At 32.2% G+C, this 16003-nt stretch overlaps 1 protein-coding gene across 1 annotated transcript in view; it reads left to right on the forward strand.

Annotated features, from left to right (window-relative positions):
* Positions 1-16003, forward strand: part of LOC134718282 (GA-binding protein subunit beta-1-like) — a 36452-nt gene that overhangs the window by 20093 nt on the left and 356 nt on the right. Inside the window, exons 7-8 of the mRNA XM_063580775.1 lie at positions 168-647; positions 14571-14677. Of these exons, the coding sequence (XP_063436845.1) occupies positions 168-647; positions 14571-14677 (587 nt within the window). The remainder of the gene's footprint in view (positions 1-167; positions 648-14570; positions 14678-16003) is intronic.

Here is a 16003-nt window from a genome sequence, read left to right on the forward strand (position 1 = left end):
TTAAAATATGACTCTCTTTAAAATGTGTTAATAGCATTATATGAATGTTACACCTGATAAGATATGATTCTTATTTTAATTCTGATTTTTCTTACATTCTTCACTTGGTTTTGACAGCCTGCACCTGTTTGGATTTGATTTGCCTGATGTATTAAATATAATTTCAGACTCTTACAATGCCCTAGATGTTGTGTACCATAAGGTTTTAATGACCTCTCTGGAAGAAGAGGAGGAGAGTGAAGTTACCAACAAAGCTTCAGATACAAGCCCAACTGGTTATGCCAAAGCTACACTTTCCTCTTTGCCCTCAGACCATTCTGCAACAGCACAATCTCTACCATCTACGAAATCCTCCAATGTGCCTCACACAGTAAACCAGATGGAACAGAAAATGAGAACAAGAATGACTAAAGAAGAAATAAGAAAGAAAATGGAAAAAGTCCTCAAAAGTGGGAAGTATAAAATGAAAGTTGGACGTCTTATCTTCTGGGATTTTGGTGGACAATACGTTTATTTAACAACACACCAGACCTTCATGACATTCCGAGCGTTGTTTCTTGTAGTATTTGATGGGAGCAAAGATTTGCATGAACAGGTCCCTGATGTGATGTGTTTTCCAGGGCAGCACATGACGCCAACGCCAGCAGGTAATATGCATGTTATTTACACTCCGATAATGCAAACAGGATACATTTCTATAACAGCAAGGGATAATTAAAAAAATAATTAAATTTGTCTTTTCTAAATATTTAAGAAAACCTAAATGTTTACGTAACTTGTTTACATTGCCACTTTGAGATTGTCACAAACTACCATATTAACCTCAATATGTCTCACATTTTGAAACATTGATATGAGGTTATACAATAATATTTATCAAAGATTCCAGGTTTTATTTTTTGTATGTTGGAAAGTGTTTTGTATACACAAAAATGATCAGTTAAATTTGAATCAAATTGAGTGGACAACTCTTTTAGGAAGTTAGAGCATGAGCAAACAACTGAACATTTTCAAATCAGTCGGCAGAACAATAGAATGACATCATGATATATTGTGATAAAGCGCTTTCCTGAAAATTTCTTTAGATTTTGCATGAGTGAATTTTCACAAAAAGAAGCTGATGATTTTATCATAAGCATGAACAGAGTGTTGCACTTATTGACAGACAACATCATATTTATATACCACCACAACACATTTTTGCGGTCGTATATTGGTTTGACGTTTGCTTCAATGTCATCATCCTAAGACACTTTACTTTTCGCACATTAACTGTAGTTTAAGTAAATGCATTACTATGAAATTTTACCATACACTTCAATACCACAAAAAGGAAGGTTGGGATGGATTTTGGGGGTTATGGTACACGCTGTTAAGGAATTAGGGGCCAAAAAAGGGCCAAAAATAAGCATTTTTGTAACTTCCAGACATTAACTTGTGTGTTAGTGAATTGATCTCTCTGACCTTGTACCACAAGGTTCCATATCACAAAGGGAAGGCTGGGATTGATTCAGGGGGTAATTGCCTCAAAATTTTAGGAATAACGGGCCAAAAAGGGAAGCAAAAACAAGCATTGTTCTAGTTGTACTAATAGTACTAAAAGGTTCCACAAAGGTAAAGCTGGAATTGAGTTTGGGGGGAATTGCCGGAAACGCTTAGGAATTTAGGGCCGAAAAGGGGCAGAAAATTAGCATTTTTTCTAGTTTCCAGACAATAAATTGTGTTCTAGTGTATGGATCTCTCTGAAATTGTACTGAAAGGTACCACACCACAATGGGAAGGGTGGGATTGATATTGAGGGTAATTGCCTCAAATATTTTGGAATTAGGGGACAAAAAGGGTAAAAAAACATGCATTTTTTTAGTTTCAGGACAATAACTTGTGTGTAAGTGTATGGATCTTTCTGAAATTGTACTACAAGGTTCCATCACAAAGGAAAGGCTCGGTTTGATTTTGGGTTCAAAAAGGGGCAAAAAAACATGCCTTTTTCTAGTTTCCAGACAGTAACTTGTGTTCAATTGTATGAATCTTCCTGCAATTGTGCTGCAAGGTATTATACCACAAAGTGAAGGCTGGAATTGAGTTTGGGGTGATGAATCATAAGGGATATTTTTTTTCTTTAAAATTCCATTTTAAGTTGGTTATTTCTGATATATATATTAAAGCAAAAAATAATGATATGGCAGGAGATACACACCAAACAGGATATGTAAATTATTATATGGCAGATTCCATATAAGAAAGTGAAACAACTCCCATAAGCATGTAATACAAAAATCATAAGCAATGAACTTCTGTTTTTGAATACATGCTTTACTATTAAAAATAAAGACAATTTGACAAAAAAAAAAATTATGAGCATCAGCCTTTTTAAATAAACGAAGCCTTCAATGTTATGTTTGTGACATAAGATTTGACAGACTTTATTTTTTCTGACATAAGATTTGACAGACTTTATTATTTCTGACATAAGATTTGACAGACTTTATTTTTTCTGACATAAGATTTGACAGACTTTATTTTTTCATACATAAGATTTGACAGACTTTATTTTTTCTGACATAAGATTTGACAGACTTTATTTTTTCATACATAAGATTTTACAGACTTTATTTTTTCATACATAAGATTTGACAGACTTTATTTTGTCTGACATAAGATTTGACAGACAAATTGAGTTTCTGACATAAGATTTTGACAGACATGATTCTGACATAAGATTTTTCATACATAAGATTTTTTGACTGACATTGGAAATCAAATCCTAGTTGAAAGTAATTTTTAAATCTCCTGGAAAATACTGCAGCCTAACATCCAACAAGATTTCACCTCAGATCAAAGAACTTTAACTGTTAGCACATTCAAATTTTTCAGACATAAGAAAACAAATTTGACAGATCTTATGTATGAAACATATAAGTTAAAACTATTGCTTGAATAAAGTTAAATGAAAGAATCAACATGTGTTTTTTCTTATGCACAGCATGATTTACACTTTTAAGTGGCATATATTGGAACCAACAATGATTTTGAAAGTTTTTACAGCGATTTTCCTCACATAAGATTTATTGACAGACACTGAGCTATAAAGCAAGGTATTTGAAAGTGAAAAAAAAAATATATATTACAGATGTTTTGACTAAAAAAAGTAACGGATTTGGGAACAGGGATGTTTGAACAACCAGACTACACTAGTAAATACCAGTATACAAGTGTCAACATAAAGCATTGCAACACATAAACATTGTGTAAAATAATGGGAGTTAATTCTGTCAAATTTTTTGCATTTTCTCAACTTGATTTAATCATTTCTACTTTAAACAGAAACAATCATATCCAAAAATTATTTTTATAATTTCTTCTAACATCATTATTCATCAAGACATTCACAGATTATCTTTAAAATAACAGCAATTATTATTTTTATTTATTTATTAATTTTGACAGACATTTTCATTTCATACATGGAATCTGCCATATTAAGTATTGTGCAATAGCAAGAAATTTTCAATTGTACAGTTTTGCGCAACAGCAAGAAATCTTCAATTGCACAGTATTGCACAAAAAACAAGAAATCTTCAATTGTACAGTATTGTGCATTAGCAAGAAATCTTCATTTGTACAGTATTGCACAATAGCAAGAAATATCCAATTACACAAAATTGCGCAATAGCAAGAAATATTCAATTTCACAGTATTGCGCAATAGCAAGAACTATTGAATTGCACAGTATTGCGCAATTGCAAGAAATATTCAATTGCACAGTATTGGACAATAGCGATAAATCTTCTTTTGCACAGTATTGTGCAAGAGCAAGAGATCTTCAATTGAAAGTTATTACAAATATTTTTAACCAATTTTTTTTTTTTAGATAATTCACAACATTTTTTTAGTGTCTGAAACCTATATTATGTCAAAAATTTGATAACAATACAAATTCAGACAGTATCAAGCTTGAATATTGTGTCCAAACATGCACAAACTGTTCAGGGTTCGACCTCTGCGGTTGTATGTATGTGCGTACCTTGCAAGGTCCTCATGTCAGTCAGACAGTTTTCACTTGACCTCGACCTCATTTCATGGATCAGTGAGCAAGGTTAAGTTTTGATGGTCTAGTATATTTGGTGTACGGAAGAATTCTAAGGTGTACATGTCCAAGTGGCAGGTGTGATCTGACCTTGACCTCATTTCATGGTTCGGTAATTATAGTTAAATTTTTGTGTTTTGGTCGTTTTTAGCTCACCTGGCCCAAAGGCTTTTCTCATCACTTGGCGTCCGGCGTCCGTCGTCCGGCTTTAGCTTTTACAAAAATCTTCTCCTCTGAAACTACTGGGCCAAATCAAACCAAACTCGGCCACAATCATCATTAAGGTATCTAGTTTAAAAAATGTGTGGTGTGACCCGGTCATCCAATCAAGATGGCCGCCACGGCTAAAAATAGAACATAGGGGTAAAATGCAGTTTTTGGCTTATAACTCAAAAACCAAAGCATTTAGAGGAAATCTGAAATGGGGTAAAAATGTTTATCAGGTCAAGATCTATCTGCCCTGAAATTTTCAGATGAATCGGTTAACCTGTTGTTGGGTTGCTGCCCCTGAATTGGTATTTTTGAGGAAATTTTGCTGTTTTTGGTTATTATCTTGAATATTATTATAGATAGAGATAAACTGTTAACAGTAATAATGTTCAGCAAAGTTAGATTTACAAATAATTTAACATGACCGAAACGGTCGGTTGACCCCTTTAGGAGTTATTGCCCTTTATAGTCAAGTTTTAACCATTTTCCATAAATCTAAGTAATCTTTTACAAAAATCTTCTCCTCTGAAACTACTGAGCCAAATTAATCCAAACTTGGCCACAATCATCTTTGGGATATCTAGTTTAAAAAATGTGTGGCGTGACCCGGTCAACCAACCAAGATGGCCGCCACGGCTAAAAATAGAACATAGGGGTAAAATGCAGTTTTTGGCTTATAACTCAAAAACCAAAGCATTTTGAGGAAATTTGACAGGGATAAAAATGTTTATCAGGTCAATATCTATCTGCCCTGAAATTTTCAGATGAATTGGACAATCGGTTGTTGGCTTGCTGCCCTCCAATTGGAAATTTTTAAAGAATTTTTGCCGTTTTTGGTTATTATCTTGAATACTATTATAGATAGAGATAAACTGTAAACAGCAATAATGTTCAACAAAGTAAGATCTACAAATAAGTCAACATGACCTAAATGGTCAATTGAGCCCTTAAGGAGTTATTGCCCTTCATAGTCAATTTTTAACAATTTTCATTAATTCGGTAAATTTATGTAAATTTTTACCAAATATTTTTCTCTGTTACTAATGGGCAAGGTTCATTATAGATATAATTGTAAGAAGCAAGAACGTTCAGTAAAGTAAGAACTTCAAACACATCACCATCACCAAAATACAATTTTGTCATGAATCCATTTGTGTCCTTTGTTTAATATGCACATAGACCAAGGTGAGCGACACAGGCTCTTTAGAGCCTCTAGTTTTTATACTGTATGCCATTGGTCTACAATATTTGGTATATGAAATGATTGTAGGGTGGACATGTCCAACAGACAATTTCATAGAAATTGATCCAATATCCACCCATTTAGGTGTGAATCATATCTCTGGCCTACTGTTTGCAATAGCACGAATTGTTCTAAATAATAAGAATGTTCTTATCCCGGGCATACAAACAATGCCCTATTTGGCAAAACCTTTTCAACTTTTGATCTTCAGTGCTGTACAACTTTGTACTTTTTTCACTTTCGATCTTTTATATCTGGGCGTCACTGGTGAGTCTTGTGTGGACAAGACGCGTTTTTGGAGTATTGAATTTTAAACCCATTGCTTTTTGTTATATATAAATCATGTTTTTCTTTGTCGAATATGTTCCCCTATTTATTTGTATTGTAGTCCTGTAATATTATGTTGTCATTTCAATGTTATATTTAACTTTGCCATTAAAGTGCGAGGTTAGGCATGCCATAAAACCAGGTTCAACCCGCCACTTTTATTCCCCTTTAAAAGTGTCCTGTACCAAGTCAGGAAGATGGCCATTGTTATAATATTGTTCGTTTCTGTGTGTGTTACATTTTAACGTTGAGTCGTTTGTGTTTTCTCTTATTTTTAAGATATTGAGATAAGACGTGGCACGGTACTTGTCTATCCTAAATTCATGTATATGGTTTTAATGTTATATTTGTTATTCTCGTGGTGTTTTGTCTGTTGCTTGGTCCGTTTCTGTGTGTGTTGCGTTCCGGTGTTGTGTCGTTGTCCTCCATTTATATTTAATGCGTTCCCTCGGTTTTTGTTTGTTACCCCGATTTTGTTTTTTGTCCATGGATTTATGAGTTTTGAACAGCGGTATACTACAGTTGCCTTTATTTAATAAGATGTCAGTATTTCCTGAATACTTTTTGAAGTTTTTCTGCTTGAGGATGATAATTTGCATTGAATGATACATTGTATTTGTTTTCAACTTTGTTCTTTTTCTTTAATTTAATTTGTCTGTCTTTGAATTTGATTTTTGAGAGAATTTGTTCTACCAATTTCCGTTTATATCCTCTTACTAACAGTTTTTCAATAAAGATATTTTTTCTGGTTTGAAATTCACTTTCATTGTTGGTGTTTCTAAGTATACGAATGCCTTCGCCTTTAATAAAAGATTTAAAGTTTGAGATGGAATGGTTTGAGTTTTTATGAAGATATCGGAATTTTTCTGTTTTCTTTGTAAAACATTTCAGGTCTAAAACACCAGTATTTTTAAAGCGTTCGCCCTTGAAGATTTCTAGGTCTAGACATTTTACATTGTTTTATGGGCTGTTTATTGCATAAATAATTTTTTCAGAGATTGGAGAGCTTTTAAGGATTGAGTTTATGTGAGTGTAAATAGCAATGTCACATATTTCAGGGGAAGCTGTTGCTCCCATTGAAGCTCCAATGATTTGTCGATATGAATTTCCATGAAATGTAAATTCATTATTGGAAAGAATGAGTTTTGTTATTTCAATCAAAAAATTGTTGGTAGGTTTTGTTATAGAATATTCAATTTTGTCATGTTCATCAAGCGTTTTGGTAGTGCTTTTGTGATTTCTTCAAATCTGATATTGGTATATATAGTGATGTTATATCATATGTAACAAGTAGTACATTATTATCAAATGTACAGTTTTCAATATTTCTGATTAAGTCACCTGTATCAGAAATGTATGTTTTTTGTGTTTTCACTAAGGGAAGTAAGAAATAATCTAAGTATCTCCCTAACCTTTCAAGTGGTCCATTACACTGTGATATTATTGGTCTACCAGGGACATTAATAGATTTTTTTTTATTGTTTAGTTTTCAATGTTTTGTAAAACTTCACGGTCTAGTTTGTGAATTTTAGGGAGGAAGTATGCAAAAGGTGTTATTATAAAATTTGGTTCATTTTTAATGTATTTGAAAGATATTTCATCAATACAGTTTTCTTCTTTCATTTTGTAAATTATTTCATATACCTTTTTCTGGGTGTTTTTAAGATTTATCTCTTGGACTTGTTCATATAAAATTATAATCCTGGTACTTTTGATAACTATTTACACCACTGGGTCGATGCCACTGCTGGTGGACGTTTCGTCCCCGAGGGTATCACCAGCCCAGTAGTCAGCACTTCGGTGTTGACATGAATATCAATTATATGGTCATTTTTATAAATTTTCTGTTTTCAAAACTTTGAATTTTTCGAAAAAACTAAGGATTTTCTTACCCCAGGAGTAGATTACCTTAGCCATATTTGGCACAACTTTTTTTGGAATTTTGGATCCTCAATGCTCTTCAACTTTGTATTTATTTGGCTTTTTAACTATTTTGATCTGAACGTCACTGATGAGTCTTATGTAGACGAAACGCGCGTCTGGCGTATAAAATTATAATCCTGGTACTTTTGATAACAATCATGATGTATGTTAACATTCAATTGTTTTTCACCTTCTTTTAGGTAGTCAGAAAGATTTTGAATGACTGTTACATTGTTTTTATCTGCTTTATGAATGATGTATGATATTTTCATCATTTAAGATTCTTCAGACAATTTGTTTTCTTGTAGTGACAGGTTAAATTCATTTTTAGGGACATATTTAGATAATTCCATTTTCGTACAGAAAATTATTTTTTTTCTATATGGTTATCGGTAAATGCCGGCATCGAAAATTTAGATTTCTCCTTGAATGGATGAATTTTACTGGGAATATTTTGATTTTCAAGGAAAAAATATGAAAGTCTCAAATTTCTTTCCCTTTTTTTAAAATCTTTCATTATTTGTTTTATGGATGTTTTTGTTGTTGGAACAAAGTTTAGTCCTTTAGCAAGAACTAGTGTTTCTGGTTGTGATAATGTTTTAGAGGATAGGTTCAGCAAAAATTGTTTTGGAATTTTAAGCTTGATTTCTTTTTTATGTAGTTTTATTTTATTTTTAACGGCTTTGAATTTTTCAATGTTTTTTATACTTTTTCTTGTTTTTATTAAGTCTTCTATGTTTTCCCATGCTTTTCTTTTTGCATTGGTACTAATTTTATTTTGTAGTATTTCATATACTTAAATATGATTCTGTATCACTATTATCATTGGATGTAATTTCATAGAAATTGATCCAATATCCACCAATTTAGGTGCGAATCATATCTCTGGCCATACATTGATACTGTGCTATATACGCAATGTTTCGGGTTATTTCGGAAATGTTTTTATTCCATGGAAACCTTCATCAGAGACCACCCCTATTGTTTTTGTTTTGATTTGTTTATTTTTGATTTATTTTTGATTTTTAATTTATTTCTTTTTTATTACTATTTTACTTTAATGTATTTCTTTATATTTTCTTTTAAATATAGGCCAGAGATATGATTCACACCTACATGGGTGGATATTGGATCAATTTCTATGAAATTAGGTGTGATCTGACCTTAACCTCATTTTCATTTGATTGAGTTTTATAGTATTTTTTTCTAATACTATATGTTATAGGTCAGCTATATTTGGTGAATATAAATATTTTATGATGTACATGTCAGTCTCCAGGTATCATCTGACCTTGAACTCATTTTCATGGATCATTGATCAATGTTTAGTTTTCAAGGTTAAGTTTGTTTCTTAAATACTATAAGCAATAGTTCAACTATATTTAATGCATAGATTGATTGAACGGTGTGCATGTCTGCCTGGCATGGTTCATCTGACCTTGACCTCCTTTGTATGGTTCATTGGTCAATGTTTAGTTTTCTTGGTCATATCTATAAATTAACTGTTTACAAAACTTTTGAAGTTTTGAAATACTAAGTCTTTTCTACCCAGGAATAGAATACCTTAGCTGTATTTGGCAAAACTTTTAGGAATTTTAGTCCTAAATGCTTTTCAACTTCGTACTGTATTTAGACTTTTTAACATTTTTGGATTCTAGCGTCACTGATGAGTCTTTTGTAGACGGAAGGCGGTCTGGCGTAAATACAAAACTTAATAAAAGTATCTATGATGATTTTATTTAAGTCTGTTTCTTAGAAACTATAAGCAATAGGTCAACTACATTTAGTGTATTGAATGATTGTTAGGTCTACATGTATTTCTGTTTACTTTATCTGACCTTGACCTCATTTTCTTGGATCATGCTAAGTTTATGTGATAGTTGTAGTAAAACTTTATATTTCGGACTGTCAACATAATATAAATGGTTAGTAAAGAAGGCGAGATATTTCAGTGTGTGCACTATTGTTGTTATTCCTTAAATATATTTTTGTTAAAACTTCGTATTAAATAGCAGCAAAACAAATGTTATCCTTAATTGTGTCAAAATATGTTTATTTGTTGTAAAATTAAGTTTAGCAATGTATTGTCTAATTCACAATTAATGGCCTAGTCATTAAGCAATGTTAAAAAAATTGATTTCCTATAGAGATTCTTATTGTTTTAAATGAGTAAACCACAAAACATATTTAATGTTAGAATGTTTACATACTGATTTCTCAAAATATCTATCCACAGACTAAAAATAGTAGTTTTGATGAGGAGGATTTATCACGTTGGTATTTTGAAGGTGTTGCTTTGCTTGAACTAAAACTAAACACATTTATAAAGACAAAACATAGCATTTGATATATTGTAGTTTGTCTGTCCATCCATTATCATTTCAGATAAAAATAAAATATTTTTTTAATCAGTTCTTACTTTAACGCACGTTTTAATTGAAGGAATAAAGCTTCTTTTTATACGACCGCAAAAATTGAAAAAAAATTGGTCGTATATTGGTATCACGTTGGCGTCGTCGTCGTCGTAGTCCGAAGACATTTGGTTTTCGCACTATAACTTCAGTTTTAGTTAATAGAAATCTATGAAATTTTGACACAAGGTTTATGACCACAAAAGGAAAGTTGGGATTGATTTTGGGAGTGTTGGTTTCAACAGTAAAGGAATTAGTGGCCAAAAAGGGGCCCAAATAAGCATTTATCTTGGTTTTCGCACCATAACTTTAGTATAAGTAAATAGAAATTTATGAAATTTAAACACAATTGTTATATACAATGTATATTCACTTTTACTACCAACTGATAAATAAAAACAATCTTTACCATTCATTGATAACAATGGATAACAAGCACTTTTCTTAGATTTTAATATTCTATGATGTATTTAAATGAGTAGTTATTGTTGCAAACTCCATTAAAAATTTTAATTGAGATTAGTTTTGGAATAAGGGAAAGGGGGTGTATGTGAAAAAAAAATTGGGGGGGGGGGGGGGGGGGGGGTTCAATTTTTCTCATTTCAGATTTCATAAATAAAAAGAAAATTTCTTCAAACACTTTTTTGAGAGGATTAATATTCAACAGCATAGTTTAAAATTGCTCAAAGGCAAAAAAAGATTTTAAGTTCGTTAGACCACATTCATTCTGTGTCAGAATCCTATGCTGTGTCAACTATTTAACCACAATCCAAATTTAGAGCTGAATCCAGCTTGAATGATGTGTCCATACTTGCCCCAACCGTTCAGGGTTCAAGCTCTGCGGTCGTATAAAGCTGCGCCCTGCGGAGCATCTGGTTGATTTATATTATTTTCAAATAATGCAATTCCAGAGTTACAGAACTTTGTTCACTACATACTTTAGTATGATTGAATCTGTATTAAAGGACATGCATCGTTAGAAACCCACTTATCAACATCTCCATTTATTGCATTAAGTTAAACTTTTCTATGTAATGCAACCTTCTTAGAACTGATTGAAATTATTCCAGAAAAATAAGATTTTTTTTAGCTTTCAGTTTTGACTTCTTAAAAAAACTAATTTTGAAAATAAATCTTAGGAAATGTGGTCTACTTTTCAACAATACTACCTGGCTTTAAATGTCTGTTGTACAGTCCGGGGACACAGTCATCATCCTTTGATTTTCCTTCTCTACACATAGAGTGCCTCATGTGACAATGTATAACTTGCAATTTTTTTTTCTTACACCATCGAGATTTATTTCCTTATATTTTATGCCTAAAAAAGTAAATACAGTTGGAATTACTTGTCAAATTGGGACATGAATTTGCATACAACCGCACACATTTGTTGGGATCATATAATGCTATTATGTCGTCGTCCGTCGACACATTTACGAGTTTGACTGTCCCTTTGGTATCTTTCGTCCCTCTTTTAGTTTCCAGACAATAAATTTAGTTTTAAGTGAATGTATCACTATGAAATTTTACAATTATATTCAATATTACAAAAGGAAGGATGATTTGGGGTTTATAGTACCAACAGTTTAGGATATAGGGGCCAAAAAGGGACCAACAAACAAGCATGTTTGTAGTTTCAGGAGAATAACTTGTGTGTCAGTTTACAGATCGATGTGGCATTGTACCACAAGGTTCCATATCACAAAGGGATTGAGTTTGGTGGTAATTGCCCAAATCATGCAGGAATTAGCTGCAAAAAAGGGGGACAAAAACAAGCAATGTTTGTAGTTTCAAGACAATAAGGGAAGGCTGGGATTGACTTTGGGGGTATTGTTTCAAAGTGTGGGGGGGGGGCAATATTTGGAGGGGGGATTTTTTTCCCCAATTTTTTTAAGGGTTCATATCTATTTTTATTTCAAAAAAATTTGAAAATTTTTAAGAATAGATTTTTAAGGTCTTTTACCGCAATTATTTTGTGTCAGAAACCTATATTTATTTCAAAAATTTGAACTCAATCGAAATTCAGACAGCATCAAGATTAAAGAGGTCCTAATTTGCCTCAACTGTTCACGGTTCGACCTCTGCGTTCGTATGAGACTGCGCTCAGTAAGCATTTAATTTGGTAATGTAGGGATTTTGTCCATTTTGAAAAGGCCAATAATTAGTTTATCTGAGGCTGTTACACTGAATTATAGACCCTCTTAACCTTAAATTGTCCACATATTGAGTTAGAGCTGGTGGATATTTCTATAATTTATCATAATTTGTCCCAAAAGTGGTACATTATACTATATAAATCTTTTTTGGATAGAGCAGGTGTGATTTTTTTAATTTGAATTTTTTTGTTTAAAAGAAATGCACCACGGAATAACTGTGTTCTCGGCCATCAATGATAATTAAAAAAGAAAACCAAGACAGCGATTAGAACAAACACACAATCCAAGGGCTATTCCATAAAATCTTGCACAGGACCGCAACTTGAACTTGCCATCATTTTAGTGGTGTGAAATATTAGTTTGTATACGTTTTAATTGTATGCAGGCCTAAAGCATTGTTACCTTGTAATATGCCTTCCTTTAACTATCCTGTATTAATGAAATAGTCTGAAGAACAAATACAACAATTTAGAATGAACATTTTTAGACGGCGATGTGCCTTTGGCTCCATCATACGGTGTTTATATATCGCAACTCGTTCGGTTTGCCCGTGTGTGTTCTGATGTCATAGATTTTAACGAACGTAATCAATGCATCACTGGTAAATTGTTGTGTCAGGGATTTCGATACCATAAATTACTTAAAACTTTTACTAAATTCTTTCATAGATACAAAGATTTGATTAGTAAATTTGGCTATACCTGTAGAAAGCTTATTAAAAATGGTATTTCTCATCCTAAATTTTATGGTAATATTGTACTTAAAGCGAGGAAATCACTATGTGATCCTTGTAAACTCATCGAACCTTTGAACAAACTTATAAGTAAGGGTTATCGTACCAATATTGTAATTAGATCTCTGAATATAGTTCACATTGGCACTAATATTGATTTTGTCATTAGCAAATTAAAACATAACTAAATTTCATTATCTTTTGAGGCGAGATGTATAGGGGACACAGCCACGTTAACTTTTATTTCTATAGAAGTCGCTCTTCACTATACTACTACCTGTCGATACATTTATTTTTGGCATTGCACAAGTCATGTCTTCTTTGACTATTAATGACGTTAAAATACTAAATCCCTGTGATGTGTTTTAGTCGATTTTAGTCTCTGATGCATGATTTTTTACTATTAATTGGTTTTGGCTTTTAACTAGCTGTCAGTAACTGCGAGTACTCTCAAATCGTATTTTCTTGTTAATTCGACCTGTTGATACTGTTTATAATGCTTTTTTGTCATTTTTTATTTATATGGATCTTGGCTGTATACCAGCTTTGATTATTTGTAATATCTTCAATTTTTCACTTATTCTTACAACATTTGTATAAACTTCAAGATTATAAAAAACCGGTTTTTTTTCTAAAGTGAACATTGATTGGTTAAATATTTCTCAGTGTGTTTGAATTTATTTGATAGCCTTTTGGTCATGACTGTTTGTCTCTAATATTTATTTAACTGTGCATTTGTATTCAGATATCGCAGATCAAATTTATTCGTTCTTTGTGTAATCATACGTTTTTTGATTGAGTTAAGTCTGCTAATTGATATTTTATCGTATGTTTTTATATGTTGTGATGTTATGCTATTGTTTCAGAAAAAGGGAGAAGGTTTGGGCCCATTAAAACGTTTAATCCCGCTGCAAATGTTTGCACCTGTCCTAAGTCAGGAATCTGATGTACAGTAGTTGTCGTTTGTTAATGTAATATATACGTGTTTCTCGTTTCTCGTTTTGTTTATATAGATTAGACCGTTGGTTTTCCCGTTTGAATGGTTTTACACTAGTAATTTTGGGGCCCTTTATAGCTTGTTGTTCGGTGTGAGCCAAGGCTCCGTGTTGAAGGCCGTACTTTAACCTATAATGGTTTAATTTTTAAATTGTTATTTGGATGGAGAGTTGTCTCATTGGCACTCACACCACATCTTCCTATATCTATATATTCTGAAACAGTTGTCACTTTTTGACAGAGAATCCAATTTAAAGGAAGACTATTACCATGCAGCTGTTTAAATATTAGGTTCATAAAGTATTAATACTTTATCCACCTCATTTATTTAAACAGCAATTCAGCCAGTTTTTTTTCAAATAAGGGGTTAACAAGACAAAAGACAATGAGATTGTAAAAGTGTAGTATCACAAATATGAAAAATGCAGAATGTATATACTTGTTTATACTTTTTTTTATGACAGATTTTGATTTTATTTTGTAGTATTCTTGCAGTATTGGGTCAATTCCATCCTGACCTATTGTAAGGTTGTATATGCAGGCATTCCAAAGATTTTGTTTGTTGCCACTCACAAAGACAAAGTACCATTGGTGAGTGATCTTATGTTAGAAATATAGTAGTTAGTCATTGCCATTTGAAACACTTGAATAATGTGTAAAAACTGCTTACATAATGATAATATGCCGATATGTCTTAACTTGACCAAACTTCGTGTAAAGCTACACTTTTGAAAGAACAAGATCCTAATTGATTGGTGGTTAATAGACTTAAGATCAGATTACAGGGCCTATAACTAGAGTAGACTATATGAAGAACCACTTATAGATAAGAAAAATGATATTCGGTTTGCGTTTGTTTTAATATTCAAAAGTAAAATCACAAAAATACTGAACTCAGAGGAAAATCAATTTGGAAAGTCCATAATCACATGGCAAAATCAAAAAACAAAACGCATCAAAAACGAATGGACAAGAACTGTCATATTCCTGACTTGGTACAGGCATTTTCAAATGTAGAAGATTTTCATGAAGATTCTTTGCCGTGTCACTCTTGGTCATGGTCTTTTCACTTTAAACAATTGCTCAGTTTAAATTGTTAAAGTTTGTATTTTCTTGGCCGTGTCACTCTCGGGCATAGTCTATTGACTTTAAACAATTGCTCAGTTTAAATGTTAAAGTTTGAATTTTCTTAGCCGTGTCACTCTCGGGCATGGTCTATTGACTTTAAACAATTGCTCAGTTTAAATGTTAAAATTTGTTTTTTCTTTGCCGTGTCGCTCTCGGGCATTGTCTATTGACTATAACAATTGCTCAGTTTGATTGTTAAAGTTGTATTTAAGTCAGTTTTATTTCAACAAATATTTTGACAAAGTGAAAGTTTAGCATTTAGTGGTACTGCACAAGATATACGTCTTAACTGTATTTTCAGTGATGTAAGTCCCCAAAATATTTGAAATTCCAAAACGTAATACAAATGTTGATGAGTTGATGAAAGATTGTGACAGGGAATGCATGAGGACAATTCATGCTTTGTTTTAAAATAATTATAATTTTTATCAACAAATAATTGAACTATAACAATATCCATATGTTCATGCAAATACCCTCTTGACCTGTTTTAGATGTATTGCCAACTTATTAAATGTGACTTATTTGTTTACTTGTGTTTCTATACTAGGTAGGTAAAGTGAATTACCAAACACAAATATAAATAGCTAGTGTTTCTTTCAAAAGACCCTTTTCATTGTATTCCCCTTGGAATGTAAGATTTAACAACTGATAACAGTTTCAGTCTGTTATCTTTGAAAGTATAAGATCTAGGTTAAAAGTGTAAAATTGACCTATAAGAGAAGATGTATGTCATTTGAAAATTTGAGATTGTAGTACGTGTTGGAATATTCCACCATTGAAGATGCA

Source organism: Mytilus trossulus, chromosome 5, assembly GCF_036588685.1.
Source record: "Mytilus trossulus isolate FHL-02 chromosome 5, PNRI_Mtr1.1.1.hap1, whole genome shotgun sequence".
NCBI classification, from domain to species: domain Eukaryota; kingdom Metazoa; phylum Mollusca; class Bivalvia; order Mytilida; family Mytilidae; genus Mytilus; species Mytilus trossulus.